This window comes from Grammomys surdaster, unplaced genomic scaffold (genome assembly GCF_004785775.1).
Source record: "Grammomys surdaster isolate TR1022 unplaced genomic scaffold, NIH_TR_1.0 100, whole genome shotgun sequence".
Taxonomy (NCBI): Eukaryota; Metazoa; Chordata; class Mammalia; order Rodentia; family Muridae; genus Grammomys; species Grammomys surdaster.
This window is the reverse complement of record NW_021604579.1, coordinates 14,019,074-14,046,268: the sequence shown is the minus strand read 5'-3', so window position 1 is coordinate 14,046,268 and position 27,195 is coordinate 14,019,074. Positions and strand designations below refer to the sequence as shown.

General features: G+C 43.6%; 1 protein-coding gene across 1 annotated transcript in view; it reads left to right on the top strand.

The window, feature by feature from the left end:
* Positions 1 to 25,279, top strand: part of C8b (complement C8 beta chain) — a 38,787-nt gene extending 13,508 nt beyond the window's left edge. Inside the window, exons 4-12 of the mRNA XM_028788139.1 lie at positions 2,015 to 2,156; positions 3,676 to 3,808; positions 6,001 to 6,198; positions 8,698 to 8,938; positions 10,868 to 10,996; positions 12,336 to 12,499; positions 21,024 to 21,177; positions 22,056 to 22,124; positions 24,461 to 25,279. Coding sequence (XP_028643972.1) covers positions 2,015 to 2,156; positions 3,676 to 3,808; positions 6,001 to 6,198; positions 8,698 to 8,938; positions 10,868 to 10,996; positions 12,336 to 12,499; positions 21,024 to 21,177; positions 22,056 to 22,124; positions 24,461 to 24,612 — 1,382 coding nt within the window. The 3' untranslated portion in view covers positions 24,613 to 25,279. The remainder of the gene's footprint in view (positions 1 to 2,014; positions 2,157 to 3,675; positions 3,809 to 6,000; positions 6,199 to 8,697; positions 8,939 to 10,867; positions 10,997 to 12,335; positions 12,500 to 21,023; positions 21,178 to 22,055; positions 22,125 to 24,460) is intronic.
* Positions 25,280 to 27,195: the final 1,916 nt, after the last annotated feature.

The window sequence follows — 27,195 nt, the reverse complement described above, 5'->3', positions numbered from 1 at the left end:
GCCACAAATCATCCAGCATGTCATGGAAGGGGCAACTGTGAGAATCGGGAAGCTTAGCTACATTTTATGACATAAGTTAGATATGCTGGAATCAGAAGTCCTGGGTCAGGACTTCTGACTGAGTGTGATCTAGAATATCTCATTTAACCTTTTGGGATTTTGATTACATCACTAGAAACTGAGTGTTGTGGTAGGTACTTTTCTATTGCTAAGGTACCATAACCAAGGCAACTCATAGCAGGGAGAATTTAATTGGACTTACAGTTTCAGAGAGTTAGAGTCCATGGTGGCAGAGCAAAGGCATGGCAGAAGAAACAGCCTAGAACTCACATCTTGATCTGAAAGCAAGAGACAGATCTAAGTTAAAATGTCAGTAGTCTTTGGAAACTTCAAAGACCTCCCCCATATCATACCTCCTTCAGCAATGTCACATCTCCTAATCTTTGAAACAGTTCCACCACAGGAGACTAATTTTTCAAGCATAGAAGCTTAAGGGGGACATCCCTATTCAAACACAGCAAGGGTGATGTTAATAACTTACAAGTCAGTCATAAACATTACATAACAATGGAGGTTAAAAGCTCTCTGTCATACATTAGCTCTGCTACTGCATACAGAGCTCTGGGGTGGGGTTGAGAGGCATGGACTTGCCAATGTAAGGCCTTGCAAACATGGGCCCTGACATTTGCATTTCTGCATTAGCGCATCTAAGTCCAAGTGTGTAATGTAATAAATTAAGATTGTTGACTTTTCACAAGGAAGGAAAGTGAATATAGAAGACAGATGGGAAAATGGGCAGAAAGAAGGGAACAGAACGTGAATGAATGATTATCTACTGCAGAACCAAGTAAAAACATCTTTTCCCAACTTGTTCACTCAGTTCATCCCAGTAAATCTGAGTATCTCCGTTCAAGTGTCTGGCACAACCAGGGATACTTGGCCCTAAAGTATCTGGTGGGGTGTTCCATTCACTGTACCTGTGTGGATTGTGGTCCAGAGCTTCCAAAAGACAGACAAGGATTATCAGAGCAATTTCTATTCCTTCCTGCAAATGTAAAATTCCAACCAATAAATCTGAAAGACTTTTTTACAATATACCCAAGGACTCATTATGGCCAGTGTTCCATGGTTTCGCCCGGAACCATAATGGCTACTCATGCAGGCTTTAGTTTAAATACCTTGTAAGAAACATTTGAAGACCAGGTTGTTATTTTTCCGCCTTTTATAACTGAAGGACATCGGTTAAAAATGACCCAATATGTCCAAGGAAGTAGAACCACCTGTCTTGTGGACTTTATTGCCCGGAGAATGCACAAATAAGGCAGAAAGTGAGGCAGTGAGAAAAAAAATGTAGAGGAAATAACAGCGGCACAGATGCTGCTGCTGAAGGGGATGTGGGTTAGGGGAAGGATTCACGATAAGGCAGGTAAGGTCTCAACCATGCTGCAAATATATACTTGCAACATGTCCTTGGCTCCCAGACACACTAACCCCAGCCATGACAGGCTTTTGCAGAACTTAGCATGAGTAGGTTCTATTTTTAGGTACTCACTTTAAACACCTGGGTCATGCTTAGTGGCTGTGATGACGATGACGTCTGCACTTTACAGATGAGGGAACCGAGGCCAGGAAGTTGGGTCACAGCTGCAAGATGGCTTTACTGGTGCTACTCAGAGAAGCAACCTACTACCTCTCCCTACCCTCAGCAACAGGAAGAGGGGTTGTTCCAGACCTTCATCCTGGCTGTCCATCTGTTCCTACTTCTTAGACATATTCCCTTACTCTTCCCAGATTACTCTAGATATTCTTCCCTCAGTGCTTTCAAGGCTGTGGCACTGACACTGAACTCCCTGGGGGTGGGATGACAAAACAGGGGTGAACTCTTAGTGTCCTTTTCAGTCAGGCCTGATACATGAAGACGTCAGAAGAGGCACGAGAGGCCACATGCCTGGCACTTGTAGTGTGCATCCTCTCAGCACAGCTATGTGAGTGTGGTGCCCTCTCTCCATCCCAGGGCGGTGTGTGAATCGCAGACTCCTCTGTAACGGAGACAACGACTGTGGAGACCAATCAGATGAAGCCAACTGTAGGAGGATTTATAAAAAATGTCAACAGGAAATGGAACAGTACTGGGCAATCGGCAATCTGGCCAGTGGGTGAGTTGCTGCAGTCATGCTGGGTTGATGGGAAGCCACAATGGTAAATGGAATTCTGAAGGATGGACAAGGGGTGGAAAGAGAAAGTTACTGTTCTCCTCTCTGGAATAGAAAGGTTGAAGTGGAAGTAAGTGCCTCCATGTGTTCTCTGAGGTCGGTTCCATGTTGTTCCAGAAGTGCATACCATGAACAGACACGGGCTAGGGCCACAGGAGGGTTGACATGATTACTGTTCAAGGACTGCGGTGCCTTATTCTATTTTTTTTTTTTGGTTTTTTGAGATAGAGTTTCTCTGTATACCCTGGCTGTCCTGGAACTCACTCTGTAGACCAGGCTGGCCTCGAACTCAGAAGTCTACCTGCCTCTGCCTCCCAAGTGCTAGGGTTAAAGGCATGCGCCAGCTTGGGGTGCCTTATTCTTAACTCTCAACATTTTCTGTGCCAGTGGGTTTCTAGACACACCTCTTTAATCCTATAGACAACTTACATCATAGGATCTGGCTGGTTCTATATCCCTCATTTTCAGCATCCACAGTTTTGAAAAGAGCACTATGTGAAGTATTGAGTCCCCAAGATAGGTCTGTTGTTTATGTGTGTCCCAGCTTCAGGGTTTGTAAGCACGGGTCCACCCTTCTGTGAGGTCAAAGGAGCAAGGTCAGAAATGGCCAAACAGGCCCATTCAATCATCCCATTTTCTCTCCACATTCTGCAGCATCTAAGCCTACAGATGGATGAGTGAGAGCATCTCTTGCTGCATAAGAATCATTGTAAAGAATTCCACTGGAAAGAAATGGAATTTACCTTCTCCCTACATAGCTGCCAGTCTTGACCTGTAAAGGTGGTTCGTCAGAGAAGAGACCCTTCACTTGGATAAGAGTTCCTCTCAGGGCCTCTCTAATTGCCAGTGGTACCCACTTCTAGGATAGGAAAACTGAGGCCCTCAACACTTAAATGAGCTCCATGGAAAAAACAGCTGGAAAGAAGCAGAGAAGACATTCAAAGTCAGTAACAGAGTCCAACTTAGCATGGAGGAGAGCTACTTGCTACAGAAGGAGCAAAGCACACAGACAGAAGAACAAAGGACTGGAGACAGGGATGTGCAAGTGTGTTGGGATTGGTCTGAGATAAACGAGCTGCACTGGTGGCTCTGGAGAAATGGCTCAGTGGTTAAGAGCTCTGACTGCTCTTCCACAAGACCTGGCATCAATTCCCAGCACCCACAAGGTGGTTCACAACTCTCTGAGGGAATGTGTTGCCCTCTTCTGGCCTCTATGCACTGTTCCAGGCATAGACATGGTACACAGATATACACACAGGCAAAACACCCACATATATAAAATAAAATAATAATACACAAGTTTTAAAAAGATAACGTTCCATTGGTATGAGCCAGATTCCCATGGCCTTTGAATGCAGAACCAGGAGTTTTGAGTTTCATTCCATGGGATCTGGTAACTTCCAACAGAGAGGACAGAACTCCAAATCCTAAGTGTCTCACCCTGTCTGTGCCTTTCTTCTAGGTTAAATCTGTTCACGCACAGTTTTGAGGGCCCAGTTCTTGATCACCAGTATTATGCTGGTGGATGCTCCCCCCACTACATCCTGAACACCAAGTTTAGGAAGCCATACAATGTAGAAGGCTACACTCCACAGGTAAGAGACATCTAGGTAAGCTGCATCTGACAATGAGAGAACCCCTGGATGAATATAGCCTGCAAGCTGTGCAGCTTTTACACAGCTCTTCCTCTCAGAGTCCCAGTGTCTTCTGGTATTAAGTGGGTGGACCGTCACACAAGACTTTGTGCTGATGGTAGACACCCGAGCAGGAGCTGTAGAAACAGTAATGTTAACATGATACTATCATAGCCATGCCAAAGACAGAGCTTAGGATTCAGTATCACACAAGTGTGCTGGCTTATCTGCTTGTTGCCTTCACAGTTCTAAATGCTCAGAACCTCAGTTTTCCTATCTTTATGTTGAAAGGTATAGGCTTCCTCCCTGAAGTAAGACAATCAGTGAGATGATGTGTTTAAGTGGTATCAGGGCCACAGGGCATCTTCAGCTCATGTTAAATGTTGTTTCCATCACTACCATGCCCTTTCCCATCAGACCTGGCATTGATCTAAATATTGAAAAGTATAAAAATGATGCACCCTCGGGATAAAGAGATGGCTTCACGATTAAGAGTTGATGTTCTTGCAGATGACCCAGGTTCAGTTCCCAGCACTCACATCAGATGGTTCACAGCCATCTGTCTCTCCAGTTCCAGGGGATCTCAAATCTTCTTCTGGCCTCTGTGGCTACCTTCATTTACAGGGACACATATATACATACTCAGGTGCATGCACACACTCACACACACACACACACACACATGCAAACATACATGCACACAAATAAACCTTCAAAGTAAATAAAATTCTGCACCCATATAAGTCTGTACTATGACTCAAATATACTCCCAGACACACCAATCAGTGTAAAGTGTAGAATATACTGAGTAGATACAGTACCAAAACCCTTGCCATCCAATGAAAAGACATTTTGCTTCAGGCTAGGCTCCTTTTCCGCTCTTTCTTCAGGTTCCTCATCTGTAAAGTAAGGGGAGGTTGATTGAGAAATTCATGTAGAAGCTGGTTTCCATTTCCAACAATGCATAGTTCTAGTGATTGGACAACTGCCTTTCTTCTCATCCCCCCTTCCCAGTTCTTTCTGCAATACTTACCATCAGGGGACTAAACAAACCTTCCATCAAGGTATCCAGTCCAAGCTCTCAACCTCTGCATTCCAAGAAACCATCACAAGAGCCAGACCCCAGTGCAGACCTCACCTGCAGCTTCCTCTCTCCTTGGGCAGCATTTCCTGAAGGCTCTGACAGGCTCCTGTGTGAACCTGGTCCTCAGGAAAGACCTAATGAGAAGAAAAACTACCATCTCCATTTGATACATGGGGAAACCGAGGCCTAGAGAAATCAATTGTTCCAAGTCATCCACCCAGAAGAAAGCAGTGCCACTGTGCCAGAAGCCTACTCAGGCCATGTCTCTGCTGTTCCCATTCTGTGCTGCGGGGCTTTATACAAATTACCAGTATCCAGATGCCCAAGGGAGTGGAGGTAGAGATAACTGATCACTCCAGGTTCATCAGGCTCCTGTCTCTGGCAGATCCTCCGTGCAAGGACAATGAGTGCTAATGACTTAGAACATAGCTCTGCTAAGTTCCCTAAGGCAAGCGTGCAAAGCAGTAGCCTTCAGTCTTCACTCCCCTGCTGCTGCCTTAACCCATCTCCAGTGTGCTATGCTCATCATAGCATCTCCTTCTTGGTTTGTGACTCCTCGTTCTGCTCTGTTCTTTCCACTTTAACTGCAATGCTGTCCCAGAATGACCACCCCGCTCCTTCCTCTTTTGGCTCATGTTAGCAGTGTGTTCCAGTCCAGAACAAGAGATATCCCAGTGCCAGAATGTTCTCTTGCCACATGTTCCCATTTCCCTCACTCTTACATCTTCTGATCCACCTATGTCAGCATCCAGGCGCTTGCTCAAACCTTCCTATTTCACTTCAAACCTCAGTTCAAGACCAATCCACTAGCTCTAGACAGGAAATCTCCTGCTTTCCTGCCAACTCGAACCCAAGTGAAATCCAGCTTCTGAGCATGTTCCAGAGTATTGAATGTGTCTGTCTGTCTGTCTTGCTAAAGCAGGGTCCTGGAGATAAAAGCTGTCCAGGTATTTTTGTGTTTCTAGAGTCCCTGGCTTAGCTCGCCAATATGGTAAGAACACACTGAATGTCTGATGATAAGGATTTGAACCAAAACATATTAATAAAGCACATTTTTTTCTTTCTATAGACCCAAGGCAAATATGAATTTGCATTTACAGAATATGAATCATATTTAGATTTTGAACAGAATGTGATGGGCAAAGCAACCAGCAAGTCTAGTTTCACGTTTGGCTTTAAAGTGGATGGTTTTATTGAGTTTGGAGTTAAAGAAGACAGCAACGAAGGCAAACATTACATTAGCAGAACCAAGCGATTCTCCCACACTGTAAGTACCTGTGTAGTGCTTTTATTTACTCATTTTCAAATGATGTTTTCATTTATTCTTTGAGAGTTTTACAAACGTATTCTGATCATATTCATTTCCCTTCCCCCAACTCCTCCCAGACCCTCCTACCAACCCCTACCCATGCAACCTAAAGTTTTCTCTTGCTCTTGAAAGAAAATCAGTATATTACTTTTAAATGTATGTGTATTATTTTATGCCCATAGTTGTGTCTGTATTCCACATTCCACCTGGTCCAAGTAAACAATAAAGTTCTCATAAGTCGTATCCTAGTTCCACATTGACTTACCCGTGGCGTGGTATTTTCTTGTTTTTTGATAAGCCCTTTCCTTTGGTTTTCAATCGGCAGACTTGCCCAAATGACACCTATCTGGAGGGTTTTCAACCCACTACAACTTGACCTTTGTTTGAGATCAGTGTCTGGGATGTGACCCAACTCTTCTGGGACTTCTCAGGCATCTAGTGGGATTGCCTTTACTAGTACCCCCCCCCAACACACACACACACTTTCTCCTGCTTTCTTTCTACCTCTTATCAGTTTTCCATGTGGTTACTAGCCCAGGCTGTCTTCCCTTGTACTGTCCTGACGCACAGTGTGACTCCTATCTTGCCCTTCACATGCATGTCTTACCCTGACACACAGTATGACTCCTGCCTTGCCCTTCAGATGTATGTCCTACCCTAACACACAGTGTGACTCTCATCTTGCCCTTCACATGCATGCGCATCCCCAGAGATGTCCCACAGCGCTAATCTAATCATTATGTATTCCTTGGTGACCACGACGTAAGCACAAAGCAACGGGAGCCGGAAGCGATTGGAGTAATGTGTTCAAGAAACTGGTGATGGGCAGTTTTGAGACTTTGAAATCTGTGGTAAAGAAGATGTGTGTTTTTTACTAGTTACTGAGAATTTTCAACTCAGGACTGAAAGGAAATTAAGGGGATATGAAAGAAAAGAAACTAAGACCTAAAGTTTACAATGATTTATATGGAAAAAAAAAGTAAAAGAAATCTTGAGGGGCTCCAGTAGGACCCTGTTACAGATCTAGTTACCAGCAGGAAACAACTGGTCAGCATTAAGCAGTCTGTAACTATCTTCCATTTGTTGAATTGTTGGGCTGAATGAAGGACAGGACCAACCACCAGAACTTGCTTTATTATAAGGGAAAACAGGGGGTGCCTTCGCATACTGCCTTCTTTCTCCTCTTGCCTCCCTCCTGACCTTGCCTTCCCAAAGTAAGAGAGGAGATTGCTTCTGAAGGCAACATGAGCGAGTGCACCCATGTTTTGTTTGTTTTGGTTTTGCCTGAAGGCATATTATCATATTATTATCAGAAGTTTAGGATCTTGACTCTGACTAGGGCACTGAAAACAGGTTATTGAGAAAAGGGAGAACACAGGGGAAGCTTTATAATAATATGTCAGCTTGAATAACAATCAGAGCATGACTCCGAGAGAATGAATGCCTTTGTGTATTTGGGAACTGCAGAACAGTGCGATGGGAGTGAGCAGGCTATAGTAAGCTATGTATGTATGTCTCAAGAGGACTGAAGCGAAGGAAGCTTCTAAAGGTAAAAATGAGGAGATTACAAGCAAAGATCCTTGTCCACAAGGAACCAAGAACATGGGGGACAGACAGCATTCTGAAACCAGGCAGATGCTGGACAAAGGCCCTTGAAGGAGTGTATTTTTGTGTACGGTTGCTGTGACTGTCTTCCATGGTAGCTCCTATGGTTAGACAATCAGGAATGAGCACTTGTCCTTCCTATCTTCCAGGCCTGGAGTATTTTTACTTACTTTTTGTTAAGGCTACCCCAGCCAACACCATTTTGCTAACACCAGCATCCAGTCTATACTCCAGGGGACACCAGACTCTATCTGAAAAGGACCAGAGCAAAAAAAAACAAAAACATTGAAGCTTTGCACAATATTGAGGGAAGGGTCTCTGTTGCAACTATACAACTCTGCCACTGCAGTGTGACAAAAACTGAGACAATATGTGAGTGAATGAGAATATGTAAGTGTTTGCCAAACAGGCAGTAGATATGTTGTGTAGACCATGGTTTGCTGACTCCTGCCAGCAGTCACCTTCCCAAAGCACTTTGGGACTTGAATTGCTTGGGGTTTTTGTTTTTGTTTTTTTTTTTTTATAAAAGATATAGGCAAATGATTAAGGCTTGCAAGTTAGTAAATTCTGCCCGTCTGAGTGGCCTCTAGTGGTTACATTCATCCTGTAGTGCAGGTTTCTGTTTCTCCTTCACTGTCCGCACTTGTTCGTGTAACAAGATCAGTGCTCATCCAAGCTAAAAAGGATGCTAGAATATTTATGAGAATTGAAATCTTCCCTCAGATATCCTAAAGGAATCATAAGTGTGATGACCCCAGGCAAAAACAGTAGATGTAAAGTTCATCTTCTCATTCACGATTGCTAACTGTAAAGGTCTGAGTTTTTTTTTTTCCATGTTGGTATTTTATCTAGAACAGCAAGTTTCTGCACGCGCGCTCTGTCCTTGAAGTGGCACATTACAAGCTGAAGTCCAGAAACCTCATGCTCCATTACGAATTCCTTCAGAGGGTCAAGAACCTGCCCCTGGAGTATAGCTATGGGGAATACCGAGATCTCCTTCGTGACTTTGGGACACATTTCATCACCGAAGCAGTGCTTGGGGGCATCTACGAGTACACGCTTATCATGAACAAAGGCGCCATGGAGCGAGGAGGTCCGCTGCCTGAGGGACGTGCCTTTCCTGGCTAGCACAGGAGAGATGAGGGATAGGAGAGTCTTTCACTAACACTTAGGGGGAGAGTTATGAGCTTTGCTCCCGTTTTCCTCCCACTGACCTGGCTGTACCTCCACATTAGCCTTGGCAGAGTCTTTATTCTCCTCTCTTTGGCTAGGCTGTGTTAGTCCTCCCAGCCCAGCTCTCTCTTTAGCTGATCCTCCTCTTCACAATTAACTGTATCCAGTCAGATCCAAGCTCATGCACTCAGTCACATACGCATCCTGAATCACTGGATCACTGCACATGGCTTCCTCTGGAGTTTTCACATCTCCGAAATGGTTTTATCATCCAGGCAGAGAAACCAGCCAAAAGCTTAGACATCAAACCTCAGTTACTTTTCTTTCTTTTCTATTCTATTCTTTTCTACCAAGTTTCTTCAGGGGTACCTCCAAATTTTATATTGTTTCATTTTTCATGTATTTGTGTATGTGTGAATGTATATCATGGTTGTATTTTTTTAATTTTTGATTGTGTGAGAGTACATGCATGTGTGTGCTCATGTGTACATTATAGCATGTTGATATAACTAGTCTACTTAGCCAGCTTGCTGTGGAGATTCCCTGTCTCTACCTTCAGGTGCTGTAATTGCATAAAGGGCACCATGCCCACCTGACCTTCACATGGATTTCTAGGAAACTGAACTCTGCTCCTTATTTTATAGGACAAGCATTTTGCCTGCCGAACCATCTCTCTAGTCCCTATATTAATTTCTACAGTTACTCATAAGCTCATCTTGGGGCCAGAGCTCTATTTACTCTGATGAATGTGAATTACAGACAAATCATTGAAGTGATTGATCTGATCCAGTAGGACCAAGGTTATATCCAAATTCTGTCTTTCAACTATCCCTGGAGATGATGCTCAAGGTGCTGGTCCACAGATGACAGTTTCACTAGTGAGGGGTCACATCATTGCAGTCCACAGACTATGGTCAATCCCAGTGCTCCTCTCCTTCTCTTCCCCTCTTGCCTCAAGGCATTCCTGATTTTTCCAAATGTCTTCAACTACTGGCCTAGGGTGTGAGTCCTGCTTTCCAATCTAGTATTCTGTCTCAGGACTGGACATCTGTCTGGTTATATAAACTGGTCTGGATCACATGGTCCCATCAGTGGCTAGGACTTGGGTATAATTCCAGTGTACTTGCAAGAGGACACATAATGTAAATGCATGTGTTTAGGACTTGAGTCAACCAAGATCAAAGGTACCTTCCTCCAAAAGAGTTGTTCCAAAAGTTCTTTCTATTGTTTCTAAAACTGCCCCCTAAATCACACCATTGAGGGAAAAATAAAATTGATGCCACCCTTAGAAGTTTTCCAGAGGACTGCCAAAGAAAGAGAAAAAAAATACAATTTCCCACATTTCATGCAGTTAGCAAATTTGCATGATCACATGGGGCTTTTTTTTTTTCTTGGAACACACATCATTTCAATGAGATTTGTGTTTTAGGGGTGTGGAATACTCTTGGGGACATTATGGTACATTAATAATGCTAGGAAGCCTAGAAGTTAACAACCCGCTTTTTGCCTCAGCCAGACTTAAATCAAGATTCAGTTGCTTTTTGGTCATGATAGCAAAAGTAACCCTAACTAAGAGAATACCAGTAAAGACTCTAGCTTCTAGAGGATAGCTCTGAGCATGTGGCCTCTTTGAAAGATGCACATATCCTTGTAGGCTTGGAGAAGGAGGCTACAGCAGGAACTGATCTTCACAGGGTCTCTGTAATTCCCGCTATACTTCTTATCTTCAGATTGATGACATGTTCATTTGAACCTCTGGTTCCAGGAAGGTTTAAAGTTAGTGTCAATCACAGGAAAAGGGGCAGAGTGAGTTACCTAGTAGGTCATGAGCATCTTTCCTTTTCTGCAGATTACACTCTTGACCATGTTTCTGCCTGTGCTGAAAAAGGTTTCCAGATTGGTGGTGTCATCTATGAAGTCAACCTCGAATTGGGTGTGTCTGAAAAGAAATGCAAAGACATTTTGAATGAAATCAAGGGTGAGACAGCTTCACATGATCTCTGTACTTTCAACCTTTCTCTCCCCAGTACCATTGGTCCCAGGCTTTCTTTAAGTGTGAGATGTTTCAAAGCATTTCAGTGAACATAATGATCTATCCAGTAACATCCACCTACTTCCTACTAGTATAATGAATACATAAAAATGAGTGAGGTTGAATTCTCATTTTCACAATGACCACATCAAGTAGATAGAAGGCAAAAAGCCCAATATCTAGGCTGAAACCTGAGGATAGCGTTTCTAGAGCTGTGAACTACAACCCAAGTACTACAGCATCATAGTGCAAATAGTATCACTTCGCTCTAGGGGCTGAGAGTTGGACTGGCTGGATATAGAATTGGGGGTGGGGGCAGGCAAGATTGCAGAGACTGGGCCTTACCTGAGATAAAAAAAATTAGGAAATGTGACACACCACCAGCCACAGGGCAGAGGCCACATGGCAGGAAAAGATATGCTTCAGTTGGGGGCTAAAGCCGGTCTTAGAGTAGAGTCAGGGTCTGGAAGCAAAGGCCCATATGGAGTCTAGGGAGACAGGAGTCTAGTACATGTCAAATAGGAATGAGGCCGAACGGCAGTGCTCTGACCCCAGCTCTTCTGCTCCCTCCCAGTTCCTGCCATGTGAAGCATCCCACTGTGGAAACAGCGTCCAGTAAATCACAAACACAGGAATTAGCTGCCAGCCTAGAGCAGACACTTACACTTGAGATTGAGTTGTTTATATTTTTGATCATTTGCTTGTTCATTGTGGTGGAGATGGATATATAAACATAGGTGTTCTTTTAAGATAACTTGTAGCTTAATCCCTATCCAGATCCCTGAATAGGACATTGCCAGAACCCATAAAGCCCCACTAATTACAATGCTCTCCTCTCTGTCTGCCCATCTACTTACTAATTTATTATCTGTCATTTGTCATCTATTTACCATCTGTATGTCTATTTACTTACGTCTTTCTGTGTATCTATCAGCTATATACAATTCTCTTTGTCTGTCTGTGTATCTCTCTATCTCTCTAACACTATCTCTATCTCTATATCTATCTCATGTATACTAATTCAGTAACAGACATTTGAATATGTTCATCATGAATCTTCCTTCCTTGCTCTTCTCATTTGTGCTATGCATAATTGGGTAAGTTTCCAGTTGCCCCAGAGCCTATCACTTCCCTATGGTCAGGAACATGTCTTGTTCTCCCTTGTCTCCCAGACATGTTCACTACAAATCTACAAATGGCAGTGTCTCAGTTGTTTAGCTACAGTAAATTCCAAGGAATAAAAATAGATCCTTTGATTTCATGCCACTCTTCCTGACCATTCCAGACAGAAATAAGAGGAACACCATAGTAGAAGACTTGGTAGTTCTTGTGCGAGGAGGGACAAGTGAGTACATCACCACCTTGGCATACAAGGAGCTGCCAACTGCTGACCTGATGAAGGAATGGGGCGATGCTGTGCAGTACAGCCCAGCAATCATCAAGATGAAGGTATGTGCAGCCATTATGCCCATTCCACCTCTGTGTAGAACATGGATTCGGACAGTCTGCAGTGAGCTGTGTATGGAATGTGTAGCTCATCATGGCACAGGCCTTGGGTTAGTTGCATTATAATAGAAGATAGATGTGAGGTGAATAGGTTAGAATACAGCACTCCATGCCACCTAAAGATCCCAAGTTCCTCACTTGGTCCCCAAGCTACTTAGGGGACCATCTACCATGCTTTAAGAAGATACCAGACGGAAACAAAGACATGCCTAGACGGAAGAGGCACTTAAGAAAGGGCAGTAAGTCAGCAGCATGTATACCCTTCTGTTTGGGTACTGCCAAATGTGATGATAATAACTAATGCTGTTTGAAGCACCTACTGAGTTCCCAACATTCTGCTGGGGCATCAGGAATGTTATCGAGAGTGATGCTTTCAGTGGTCTGCAAGTTTAATGTGCTCAACTTCTTTTGTGACAAGTCAAGGGTCAGGAAGGTCATGGCCATCTGTGACTGTTGAAGAATCGGTTAGGTCTAGACAAGAGAATCTGACCTCTTTCCTCCCCCTGTGAGCTTGGTGAATAGAAAAATAATGATTCTAACCATCTGCTTCCCACACAAGAATCTTGCAGCTGTAAATAAACTAAACAGATGCTTGTTAAAACAGGACTGTCACACACATCAGCCATGGTAGGTCCTTGCCTGTGGGGACATCTGCACGGTACCCATAGCATGCCTTACATCACTCCCTTCTTGCTGCTGTCTGGACTGTCATCGATGGACCGATGTCCACCCCTTGAGAGTTCTCTTTGAAGTCAAGGAGGGGAAATGGGAGACTGGACCTTGACGAGAGACTCTGCAGTCCCAACCCTGATGATTTTTCCAACAGGGCCTGTATTTGTGCATCAGATGCATAGCTTCACAGAACAAGAAGGCTGCCATTCAATTCTTGCCTCTGTATTTAGTCACTAGTGACACGCAGAGCGTAGGCACCGAAAATCACAATAGAGATACAGCCAGCTACGGGTTGCAGGCAGCTCCAGAGCAATCCAAGCTTGATTGATACCATGGTGACACCAGATGGCATCCCAGCCAAGTGTGAGAGATAACAGGGACTTAAGAGGAAAATAGGTATCTGAATTTTAGCTCTGTACTATGGTATCCTATCTGATATCTGTTAAAACTGAGACCTAGGAAAGATGGCTTGGTTATCCAGTGAGGAAAATCGTGACTGCTAGGCCAGGGATTGTCTGTCACATGAGGTCAAACTGGTGATGTCAAGTGGGGCATGATAGAGGAGAGTATTTTGAGGAGCACAGCAGGAGCGAGGCAGAAGTGCAGAAGACCTCTGTGCACCTCTGCACATCTGTCACCTGCATTGAAAACACATGTCCATCCATCCCTCCGCTTCATGGACTCTCTCTGCTCTCAGAAACTGCTGGCTGCTTTACATTATCTAAGAATAAGGCCTCTCTATGGAAGCAGCTTTCCAGAAGGCTAGAGTGATGGCTGATTTTCAGAAGAGAAAAGCCCAGTGGATAAACAATTTCTGTACCACTGCCTGTGTATAATAATGTGTCCTTTGAGACGAGCTGAGATGAGATCTCTGCAGATGCAAGGTATACAAGCAAGAACCAGCTCGTGTCATTTACAGGTAAGCGCAGGCAGGGAAAGGTAGCACCTTGTTAAAAAACAGAGTTAGAGATGACAATGGATAAATAAATAGATTTGTTTTAACACAAAAGATGAGAATTATATTCAAGCTGCAGAAAATGAGCACATGTCTATAAAATAGAAAGATGGAAGTAAATCTGAGAATGCATTTGCTTTGTGACAACAATAAAATTCAAGAAAACGAGGAACTTATGAAATAAAAATAGAAGCTGAGCTGTTTAGACACTAATCAGATGAGAGGAGAGTAGCTGGATGTGAAGAACTGAGCTCTCAATGGCAGAATTAAAACTCACATTGGAAACCATAAAGAACAGAACTGACACTCCAGAAAATCGAGTCAGTGAGGTGGAAGGTACTATAAAAATGCTCTTATAATACAGAAACAAAAGACAAAGAGATTGAAACACCAATGGGAAAGAAACATGATAGATAGGGTACAGAAGTAGACATCTAAGGCACGACTCTTTCCTGAGCCAAGGATGAGATTACGTGTGCCCATATATTCATCAGGCATGTAGTACAGAATCTGCCCTGTGCCCACAAGGTGGGATGAACCTGGTGTTGGAACCTAAGCAGAAATACTGAAAACAAAACAAAACAATGTTGCAACACACCCTGCTGACATGTTTTCCTCTTAGGAACAAATATATCCCCCAGGAGTAAATATCAAACATGGAAGTCATTCTGGGATGCAGTATACCAGTGACCATAGGTCTTTAAAGGAAAAAGCTCATGACCTGGTAAAATGTTCCTCAGTGGGTGAACTCCCAAGGCATTTTGAAAAAAACAAAAAGAGTTGTCAGATTTAGCAAATGAAAATATGGAGTATCCAGCTTTGAAATTCAGATAAGGAAGAGATTGTTCTCTTGGTTTAAAACATCTCTGGTGTATTGCACAGAACGTACTGACTCTTTAATTGCTTATCTGACATTTGGATGTAACTGGGTGTCCCATATTTAAATAGCAATCCTAATCACTAGTCTATCATCTGCATATGTTTCTGTATGGGTCAAGGTAGCTAGATGGTACATTTGGACTGAAGTGGATGAAGAAGATATTGTATTGCCTAGGGTAGAAGGAGAAAATATGAAATATGAATAGTTCTCACACAGAAGACAGAATAGCCAAGGTCATGTTGCAGAGAAACAACCAAATCTTAGCATCTTAGTTCAATATGAGTCAATTTCCCAATTACACATGTCCAAGAAGTATTGGGAAGAGAGCTCTTCCCAATGTGGTCATTCCAACATTCAGATAACAGCTGATAATGGCTCTGAAGATTGCCGGAAGTAAGTTCCTTCACTCCATGCTCCTGCTCACCTGTCAGTAGTCAGAACAAGTCACATGGAAGGCCTGAGAACCTGCAGCCCTATCATGCACAAATCTACCTCTGAAGACTGTAGCCCTACCACATGAAAATCTGCCTCTGGGGACCTGTAGCCCTACTATCTGTGAACTTGAAGCCTGATTTTGAGAAGCTACAGTTCTACCACATGTTCCTCTGCAGAGCTGCAGCCCTACAGTGTGTGACCCAGCTTTGAAGTGTCTGCTGTCCTGTCACATGTAAGCCTGCCTTTGAAAGGTAATGTCCAAAAGGAGAGTGTAAGTCTTTGGATTTTCTCAGAGCAAAAGTAGCTATAAAATGTGATGTGTTAGTACTATTCTAGTAAAACCCTGTCCGCTATGGACTTAGATGGTGGCCCAGTAGTAAATTTCTCACTTTACAATCATGAAGACCAGAGTTGAAGTCATTTTATTTTAAAAAGCCATGTGTGGTGAACATTTACAATCCCAGCCCTGAGAAGGCAGAGACAGGAAGACAACTGGGGCTCACTGGCCAGCCAGCCTAGCCTAATCAGTGAGCTCCTCAAAACAACACAAGGCATGTGGGTGCTAAATATCACCCAAGGTTGAGCTCTGGTCTCCATGTGCACCAACACGAACACACACACACATACACCAGAAAAACAAATGTTAGTCAGTAGGTATATGTCAACATAGCAGATAGGCAGATAGTTCAATGATGATGATGAGGAGGAGGAAGAGTAGGATGATGATATGATGATTTACCACAAATAAGCCCCTTATTGTGTGGAAAATGACACAATTTGTAAGAAAGATACAATCTCCTAGGAAATGGACACCCATCAGTTGGGTAATAAATTTCTAAACTTTTAACCTCTCTACCAATAAAAACATGATAACAGTGTTATTTTCACCTCTCAAGTTGACAATGATTTAAAGTCTGTAGTATTCAAAGCATTATGAGTGCAGAGAGGAACCTTTTGTGAGGTAAGATGGCCGTGTAATTTGGCTCTAGTCTAGGGAGATTTTTTTTTTATAATTTATTTTTTCTCAAATTGTAATTCATTCACACAGAGGTTATAAACACAGAAAGGCAGTATGTGGGGAAGGGAATGACACTGGAGTGTGGGTGATCAGGAGGAATACAGGTATCATCAGACCCAGGTATCGGCTGGGTGAAGGTTCAGGGGACAAGTCACTATGACTCTGCCTATGACTCGCTTGTCCTTATCTAAGTTGATATTCTCTGCCAAGGCTACCTATTTACAAGGTCTATGACTTCTCAGACTTGTAAATTTCCACAAAAGCTGACTGTTTACATTAGCTTATAGCCATCTGTTTTGATGTTTTTCCACTGAGACCCAAGACTTGGTGTTAGTATACATGTATGACAGGCCTATTGCTGATTTTAGGCCTATGGCAGATTTTAGGCCTTCAGTGTGTAAGCAGGGCTGCCCCTGACATCTCCTCCCTTCTCTAAGTATAGAAGGGCTGTGGCAATTCTAAACTTGCGAAGGCAGGGATAGAGGCCTGACCTCCAGTATTTGAAGGGGACCTTGTAATGGATCCGGTCCCCCTGTCATTGTCCAGTGAGGCATGAGGGCCATACCCATCCCGATGTCTTTTTCCTGGAGAAGGGATACTTTTGACATCAACCCCTATGCAGTCAGGCTTGTCCCTCAGGGAACCCAGATAGATATTTTTATCTTTTATTTATATTCCCTTGCAGTGCTTAGCCTCGCAGCCTAAGCAAGAATTCAGATCGCCTGACAGAGGGGGTTCTGGGTGGCCCCTCTCTGCTTGGTCTAAGGGCAGAAGTTCCCCCTTTTAGGTTGGGTGGAGGTGGGTTTTAGAAACACCCTGTATAAAGTAACAACCTCATCTTGGGTCTCGTGGTTCTCCGTAGCTAACTAATGATAATGTATCTGAGTAGGTTTTGCTACCAAATTATTTATCTGTTGTATCACAGAGTTAGTCCACCTATTTGAGAGCCAGCGACCAGCAGAAAAAAGCAAAAGAAACCCAAATAATGGTCCCAAGATGGGAGGAAATAGGGTTGACAACCTTGGAGAGGCTAAAAACCAATTCTTGTACCAGCCTTCATCTGTCTCTTTCTCTCTCTGATTTTTCTTAGGGCCTTCACTACATGTTTCATGCTCTCTTTAACCCTCCTTGTCTTGTCTATGTAAAGGCAACCTTCTTCTTTAAGAGCTGGACACAGTCAAGAGCTGTACACAGCCTTTTCTATTGTAATAGAGTAAATCAAGTCCAATAAGGATCTTTGAGATTTTAGGAGGTCTCTTCAGACGGCGAAACGAGGGATTTCTTCAGATTAGTGATGTCAATCTCTAGCTGTTTGATGTTCTTGTCAGTGGCCCTTCAAAGGTTTGAGTAGTGTAAGTTTGGAGGCCAGCATCTGGATTAGAACTTCCAACAGCAGACATCACGAGTGATTCATTTTTACCTGGAAAGGACAAAGAAGGGAATTCTCAGGGAGATTTCTCTTCCCTGGATATAAATTGTTATTCATCGTATTTATGGTTGGGCCTGGCTTTGTGGGGGTATCTATTTTTTTATTAATCTTTTTGGTAGCCAGTTAGCTGTACCTTCTGTGGTATCAGACAGGCATTTCAATCCTCGCCCCCATAAGGGAACTGGGTAGGGAGATATTTTAAATCCAGTATTTCCATACTATTAAAAATGTTGATAGCTATTGATCTAGTTTTAATTTTTTTATAAATAACTATGTATAAAGACAGACTGGGTTGGATACTTGTGGTAGCGAAGGCTAAAATGGCAAAGGTATCAACCAGAGGCTAAGAAGGAAAGCAGCTGCGTAAGTAACCAGTCTGTCCTCTATCCTGAAGCTGTGGAAAGTTGTTCTATCACCACAGGCTGAGGCACTCAGGGAGAGCCTCACATTGTGATAAGTGTAAAGGTGAGATATAAAATTACATTTATACACCAATGTGGTATGATTATCTGACTGTCCATAAGTCTAAAAAAATATATACCAATTAACGGACAACAAAGCACAATATTAACAATCACAGCCCACCCTTAGTGGGGGTGACACCTTTGTCAGTTTACTTAACTTTTCTGTGCCCCAGCTTTTTCAACTGTAGCAGGAGAAGATGGAGAACCACCCAGTTCTCAAACTGCTGCAAAGAGTTAGGGGATATATATGCAGCATGTACATCATCTCCTTGTGGTGGCTAGTTCTGGTGACAATTATTTGACACGGTTAAGAACAACAGGGTGCTCTGCAGAGACTTGCCTGATGCATAATAGATATTCTCCGGCATCCCCTCAACATGTTGTGATAAGACAAAAAAAAAAAAAAAATCTCCCAAGGGCAAGTGTGTTAAAGAAGATCCAGTGACCATTATATTCAAGGTAGAGTATCTAAGAGATAGGTGCAGAAGAGAGAAACAGAAGAAATAAAGGGAAAGAAGAGGAAAGGGGAAGGAGAAGGGAGACAGGAAAACAGACAATGAACAAATACTGGGCACAGCCATATTAACATAAATATAAGAGGCTGCCCTGAAGCCTTGGGGTTTCTGTTTCACCTAAGAAAATCATCATAGCCTGCAACTTTGGAGAACACAGGAGTGAGGCTCTTGATGGGAACTCCTGAGACTCATATTAGTAACCATCCTAAACTAGGAGGGGAAACAGGCTTTGGACTCCAAGCCTGATAGACCCAGGATTTTCATCTTGGAGTTCTTGTTTGTTTGTGCTTTAATGAGTCATGAGACCACCTGGAGCTTTTCCTCACCTGACAATTGAACTAATTGTCACCATGTTGTGAGGACAGAAGCTCATCGCTTCTGAGATGAAGTGGATGTAGGAAGTTTATTCAGATTTAGCTGCCAGCTAGCTCTGTGTCTTGGTAGGAAAACGTCATGGTGGTTAAAGTAGGTCTTTCAAGGAGCTCTGAGCAAAAGCCAAAAGCTGACTATTGAGAACCTTGTCAGTGTTGTAAACCAAGCTCCCCCCTTTACCCTCCCCCATGTGGGACCAGCAGGCTGGTCTCTCTGAAAACAGCCTCTGGATCAATTCATTGACCACAGACCGGTGAGACAATGGGACCTCCAAGGGGCCTTGCTTTGCCCACTGGAGCGAAGGTCAGCGTCAGATGCATTAAGAAATGGAAGCAATTTTCTTCCCACTGGAGGCTTCTATTAGGCATGATTGCCTGCATTTAGACAGACCCTAAACTCTCCAGGGCTGAATTAGGACAGGATCACAAACAAAATCTGGATAGGAACCAGGTCCTGGAGCTGCATCCCTAAGAGGAACAGAACACAGCAAACCAGCAGGCGGGTTCTTCTCACCCACGGATGGAATAGCCACTGATGCGCATGTGCAGAGTGACTAGCATCTTCGGTTTCCAGTTTCTGCTTGTACTTTTCTAACCCCTGCCCCATTTCCCATCCCCACTGCCTCACTCTGACTCTCTTCAGCCAGCCATCCTCCTTACCCTTAATGTGAGGCTGTGCCCAAAGACAGAGTAAGCAGCTCCACACCTCTCTCCCTGCAAGCTTACTATCAAATCAGAGAAGAAAATGGAGACTTCATGTGAAAAAGTTTAAGGATTATAAAGGACCATTTGGAAAGCAGAGTATTTTCAAATGAATAGTGCGGAGGCCTCTGAGGAAAGGGACTATGAGCTTTAGTGTGTGGGGGGGGAGGCTCTGGAGTGAGCTTTTTAGGTAACATGAGTGACTTCCATGAAACTGGAAGGCGTTGATGCAGGGACAACAATCCTAAAGTAAGTCAAAGAGCTGCCAAATGATCACCTTCCAGTCATATCAAGGTAGATGAGCCCTTCCTACCACACTCCTCCCTGTTCTTCCCTCCCCTCCCCACACCTGCTCCCTCTGCTAGTTTGGTTGTTACTTGTGAAACCATATGATACAGAAACCATGCACCTTGACCCACTGTGAGGCTGGGTCCGAATAAACCTATGATGAATTGAAAATAGCAAGGCAGAAATGCGTTCGACCCACCGTACCTGTGGAACACAGTTTGACAACATTGTAAAGCTTTAAGCTTCTCATGACTTAGGAGCTGACTGGGCCAGATCCCCTGACACTGGCAGCAGTACAGTACTCTTGACAGAACTTATCACTAGCCTGGGAAGTTCACAATACACTTCAAGTAAAGAGGAATCACTTTCTTGCCTTCCTAAGGTTGAGAGATCTCAAGTTAACCTCAAGTCAGAGACAGTCTATAAGCCACTAGCTTACACTAGTGTCTGCTTCTGGCTTCAGAAGTCCCTAGGAATAGATTCTCACAATTATTTTAGATTCATGTCTATAACTTAGTAGGTATTCCTTGCTAATTGATTTGAACTTGAACAGATGAACTCTGTCACCAAGTGGGGGAGGGAGAGAAGAGGGCATCTAACTACATGCTGTATGTAGCATTTGTCCTACTCTAGGGGGTACCTTCCTGTGTTCTCCAAACACTGTCCTCTCTTACTGTCCTTCCCCTGTAGCTTTGTGTTGGCCTCTAGGTGATGTGTGTTTTGTCTCTTCTGTCCCAGGCTGAGCCCCTGTATGAGCTTGTGACAGCCACAGACTTTGCGTACTCCAGCACAGTGAAACAGAACATAAAGAAGGCGCTAGAAGAATTCCAGATGGAGGTCAGCTCCTGCCACTGTGCTCCTTGCAGAGGCAATGGAATCCCTGTCCTGAAAGGTACTACTTTTCAGAGCCATGGAGTTCTTTGTGGAAGGTATCATCTGCAGGGATGCTGACTCTGGGGCAACTATTTGACCACTTTTACTTCCCAAGAAGTCAGGAAAATGGCAGCAGGGGGATTCTGCTCTGGTGGTCAAGGTACCTAGACTCTAGCCTCAGAGGATCACATGGGTTATAGTAGCATTTAGCTGAATCGTGGAGCTGTGAACATGATGGTCATTTCACAGGAAGTAGGATCAGCTCGGCAGCTCAGAGTTTGGGTCTCGGATTACTATAGTGTTTCTTGCTTTGCAAGAACTTTAGAACTTAGCAGCTGGCGTCTACCAGCCTATAGAATAGAGGCATGGAGTAATATGGAGTCAGATGAGGACATTCACAGAGTCTGTCCTGAGGAGACATTCTTCATGATCAGATGAGAGATACTCCAAGGGGGCAGATTCCTAGTATAGAGAAGCACTTCCAAAGGTTTAGAACTTGCCAAAGGTAAATGGGGCAAGACTCAAATAGTGGGGACCTCCCTAGAGGAACGTAAGCAGAGAGTAGACTATTACTTATGGTGAGAGATGGCTGGCCTCAGGGACTGCTAATGCAGCATCTGATCCTGAAAGCATATAAGTGTGAGTCAAAGATCAACTACAGAGCAATTTTCTCAGTGGCACCATATAATTCTCGTAATGGCAACGGACACCCCTTCCTGAGGGCCCTTCCTGTCCAGGGAAGGAGCAGGTCTTGGCACTGCATCTGCACGTTACATAACACCTCACTCACTGTTTTGTTCCCGTGCCTAGCTGATGGAAATGCAGGTGCTTGGGGTTGAGCACTTTGGTCCCGGTTTTACAGGGTGGGATCACATGCTCTCCGCCTGTTTTCCTCAGGATCCCGCTGTGAGTGCATCTGCCCCACTGGCTTCCAAGGTGTAGCCTGTGAAGACACCAATCGGAAAGGTAATGAGTCTTCCAGAGTTGGTTGGGTAATTACACTCTAGGAAAATGTCTGAAAAGAACAAGAGCAAGGTGGGCTGTGGACAAGGAGGCTGTCACTGTGGTGCTCAGGATCCTGCTTGGCTTTTTGTCATTTTTACCTTTAATAATGCACTGTGGGGTAGGATTGCTAATGCGGGACATTCTTAACCCTTCTTAGATTGTGGTGGAAAGCTTATGTTCTTTTTGTACTATCCAACCAAAATCCAGGGTGCGTGTGTGTGTGTGCGTGTGTGCGTGTGTGTGCGCGTGTGTGTGTGTCCTATATAGAAATTCTTTTAACACTCCCTGCCCCCTAAATGGAATTAGTCAGTTCCTGTTGAAGATGCTCACAAGATTTTGAAGATATGTACACATGCTTTTCACATTGTTTTCCTCCCCTCATTCTGTAAGTAATCCAATATCCCATTGACTTCTGTACCTCCATGACTCAGATGTGGATGGATGGATAGACAGACAGACAGACAGACAGACAGACAGACAGACAGATAGCCAGATAGATAGATAGATAGATAGATAGATAGATAGATAGATAGATAGATAGATAGATAATCTAACAAATGAAAGACCAAGAAAACTTTCCTTTCCACTCTCAAATTCTTTGCCCACTTTTTCATCTAAGAATTGTCAAACTCACATTCTTCTCTCATTTTTATTCCTTCCCATAACTTTTTGGTGGCCTCCTTAAAAATGCACCTAACACATCTGACAAAGCACTAGACATTCTCTGTGCACTTTACTGTGCACTAGGCCCCTTGGCCAGGTTCTTGAACTCAACTTGAATTCAGATCTCATCACTGTCATTTAATAACCCTGAACAAGACCCTTGACTTCTCTTGTCTGTGAAATGGATATGATCTTGTTTACTACAACACATACCTGAGTGTATAATGAGTCATATAAATCATTAAAAATGATGGCTAATATACTGAAAAAGCATAATAAACACTAACTGATTTGTTTTGGATTTATTATTTATATTTTATATATAGAAAATAATTTATTCTTTACAACACCCCCATGAAGACAACCCTGACCGTATCCCCATTATACAGATGAAGAAACTGGAGATCAGTGGGTCACCATTCACAGTGAAAGCAGGAAGTCAGGTCCAGGTTAGCAGATATGACTAACTTCACAGCCTTTAAGCATGTCCTTCTACATCATAGTTGGTTTTATTCTCTCCTCTTGCACCTCACCCAGGTCTCGGAGAGTGACCCGCTCAGAGTGTAGGATCACAAGACTACAGTGTTTCTGTTTGGAGGAGGCCTTGGAAACTGTCCACTTTAGCTCTTTCATTTTGCACTTATTTATCACGGGGAAACAAACGGCGACTCAGCAGCCTCACCTATGACCATGTCAGTCCTTAGTAGACAATAAGCATCAAGGCGTAGAGTGGCAATGATATTCACCTCATTTAAAATATACTACTCTCACAGTAAATAACATAGCTTTCATGCATGAGGAACTATCCAGTATCTTAATGTGTCTAATCTGTAAACCATCCATTGGCCCATCCCCCTCCTACCCACTCATCTACCCTTCCATCCATCTGTCCATGCCTCTATCCACCCACCTACCAGTTCACCAGCTACCAATCCATCTATTCCCCAACATCTTTACCCATTCTTCTATCTATCTATACATCCACCCACTCACCCACCTAGTCATATATTCATTTATTCATTCACCCACCCAGCCATCCATCTTCTCACCACGCATACGTGCATCTATGCACCCACTCACCTACCCATCCATCCACCTACCCGTTCATCCTCCTGCCAGCCATTGTTTATTTGCCCAAAGCCTTCTGTATGCCAGCCTAGGTGTTGCAATTTATTGTGAGCAAATCAAGTATGGACTCTGTCATCACAAAGATTATGGTGTAACAAGATTAATGCTATGTGAATTATTCCATAAACACATTTAAAATTTCTATGCAACAATTGCTACAAATGCTCTGACAGCCTAAAATGCAGGGGCATGATGAAGAGGTAACGGTCCCATACTTCTATAAAGAAATACAAGTTTACTGAGATCTGAGGGGCTACTAAAGTGCTAATAGAATTGATGATGTCAATGGGAAAAGGAGGAGCGCCCTGGGCAAGGAATCATTGTAGAATGAGATAATAGTCAGTGATAGGAAAGAACGAAGAGAGCAATGATGAGAAAAAGAACCCTTTTTAGAGGCAGATATCAGAGATTCAGATTCCAAAAGCCTGTTGACCCAGTCCTACCCCACCTCCTAGGACAAGAGAGTATAAGAACCAATTCATACCCACTGTCCTTCTTTCTTATAGACATCCCCATAGATGGGAAGTGGAGTTGCTGGTCCGACTGGTCTGCATGCTCTGGAGGACACAAAACAAGACAAAGGCAGTGCAACAATCCAGCCCCTCAGAAAGGAGGCAGCCCCTGTTCAGGTCCTGCTTCAGAAACACTCAACTGTTAAAGGAGGGAACACACCCAGCAGGTAGTCCAGTGTGAGCTCCAGCCCTCACACACTTAGCCAGGCTCCCAGCACACCAGCTCCCACCCTTGGCTATCACAACAAACAGCAATGCCACTCTGCCCTTTAAAGATTTTAGTTTGTTCAGTGCATGATAATTTGAGTAAACAGTGGGTTGAGCAAAACCCTAAGTCCATGCATAGTGAGCCTCTCTTTGCCTGCTCTGCACTTTCGTTACCCTCACATGTTCTGGGAGCCAGAGACTTTCTTAGTCACCATGCAGTAACAAAGGCACATAGTAGGTATTGAACAATGGAGCAGTAAATCAATAAGAAGTTGTCCATCCCTTGGTAAGCACAGAGTCTTCTTCAGTCATAAAGATAGCCAATCTCTATGAAATGATCTCTGTGTGCCACCAATGCATCCCTCTGTGCACCCCAATGTCATCCCCATGACAACTTTGCAAGACAAATATACAGGAGACAGGCTTGGGAGGGGGGGGCAATATAATGACTTGTTCCAGATCATACCATTAGGAAAAGTCAGAATTGTGCTGCAAACAAGGCTCCGGAATCTGGGTGGCTTGTCTCCTTTTCAGAATGAGCATGTGGTTAGCAAAGAACTGTTCATGAAATAAAATGCAGCAGAAAGCTGGGTGTATTTATGTGCAGGTATGTGTGCATGTGTGCATAGGTGTGTGTTCTTGTGCATTTCATGTTACCAATCAGCTTCTGCCAGCTGCCTAGGTGGGAGAGTGGCTTTGGGTCCCTTAGCTTCTTTGATGCTGAGTAGAGGAAGCAAAGCATATGGGAACAGTCATCAAGGAACAGACTTGGATGGTGATCAATAATAGAACATGACTGGGAGCCAAAGAAAACTGATCACTCCAGTAGAAAAGATTTACAATGGAAAGAGAAGATCATTGTGTCTGGGAAACACGTCAAGAGGCTCTTGGCTGTGTGGTAGCGTGCACTGCCATCATGTTCCCTCCTCTGAGAGATTGTCTGCACATTCCAGTGAGCTCCCTGAGCTGTTGTGCAAATACTATTTGCAGGGATGAGAACTTGAAGAGGTCAGCAGGGTGACTACTGTTGTCCGGGCTATCAATATCTTTTTATTATTAGTTTTTAAAATACTAAGTAGTTAAAGCTCCATAGTTCTTATTCATTCCTTCTTTCCATTGTTTTGTTTGTCCAATGGGCACATCTCCCTGATTGAGGAACTTCAGGTGAGTTTATTCTTAGAATGAATTGGACTCGGAAAAGCAGCATGCTACAGGTAATTTGGGGGTCATCACGTTCATTTGCAATCAACTGTTTTCAGGCAAGATACCTGCTTTGCATCTGTAGCAGCTGGATTTGGTACTGGGTCCTGAGAGCAGAACATATCCATGTTACTGAAGCTTCTCTCCAGTCTGGCCTGGCCAGCTCTCTCCAGCAGAGTCAATAGGAAACTGGGAAGTAGCTGAGGATTCACTGCCTGGGGCAGTGGCAGGCAGTATAGCAGCTCCGTCTGCCTTTCCGCATCCCCTGTCCCCTGCAATCGAACTGACGGGTCTGGGCCCTTGTTTAGCTTAATATTATTGCTTTGCTGTCTGCTGTTATTTCAACAGGATAATGCAATAATGTTTTATCTCTTTCATTATACGGAGGCAGTATAATTTTCTTGAGTTATAATCTATCTTCTTTTAAGATTCCCCCGAGACAGGGAAGAGCCACTCTGTCTTGGGTTGACGGGAGGCTCCCAGGAAGCTGACAGTAGCACATCGAGGCGAGCACCGCCAAATTAAATTCTGAATCTCAATCACAGCCACCACTTCTAATGGGAAATTTGAGTTGATTATGGAGATGACAGCCCAGGTTCACATTTATTGCGTTTAGCAGAAATTGTTTATCCTATTAAATGTGGTCTTGAAGGAGAGACAATTGAATTGTGAAGCACCACTGAGTACTCGGGTGACGCCCAGGCACTGCTAAACTGTGTAATAATTATATTCTTATTTGTGGGCTGAACTTCCCCACGTGGCTCTTTCTGCAAACAAATGTGCTTAGGAGGAGGTGGAAACAGAATGTAAGAATTAAACAAAATAAATGCAAACGGTGCTCTCGGAGTCTTGGCAACGGTGGCTCACCCCAGCGTACCTGTGCTGAGCTGAAGTATTCTGCAGGCAGACTCCCAGCAGTGTGGCTTAGCAGTGACCCTGAACCGTGAGTACAAGTACAGCCCAAGGTACCTGTGTGGGAGGGATGTCCACATCCAAGAGCAGTATCTTTAAAACATCATGAGCTCCCCTGCATGCTGAATGCCAGGATAGGAGGCTTTCCAGAGTGATCCTGGCCTAATAGCATAATTTCTGTGGAGATAATATCTGTTATAATTACTTTAACAATAGTAATAATAATAATAGCTGCCAATTAAGAGTGTTTTGTAGTTTATGAAGTCTTTAACCTGAATTATCCCATTTAATTTTAGTCTGAGTTTGATAGGATAGAATTTATGCAAGCAGTAGATGACAGAGGAAGTTCCAGATAGAATCCAGATCCTTACGAAGAACTAGCCAACTGCAGCAAGCAAGAGGGGGTGCAG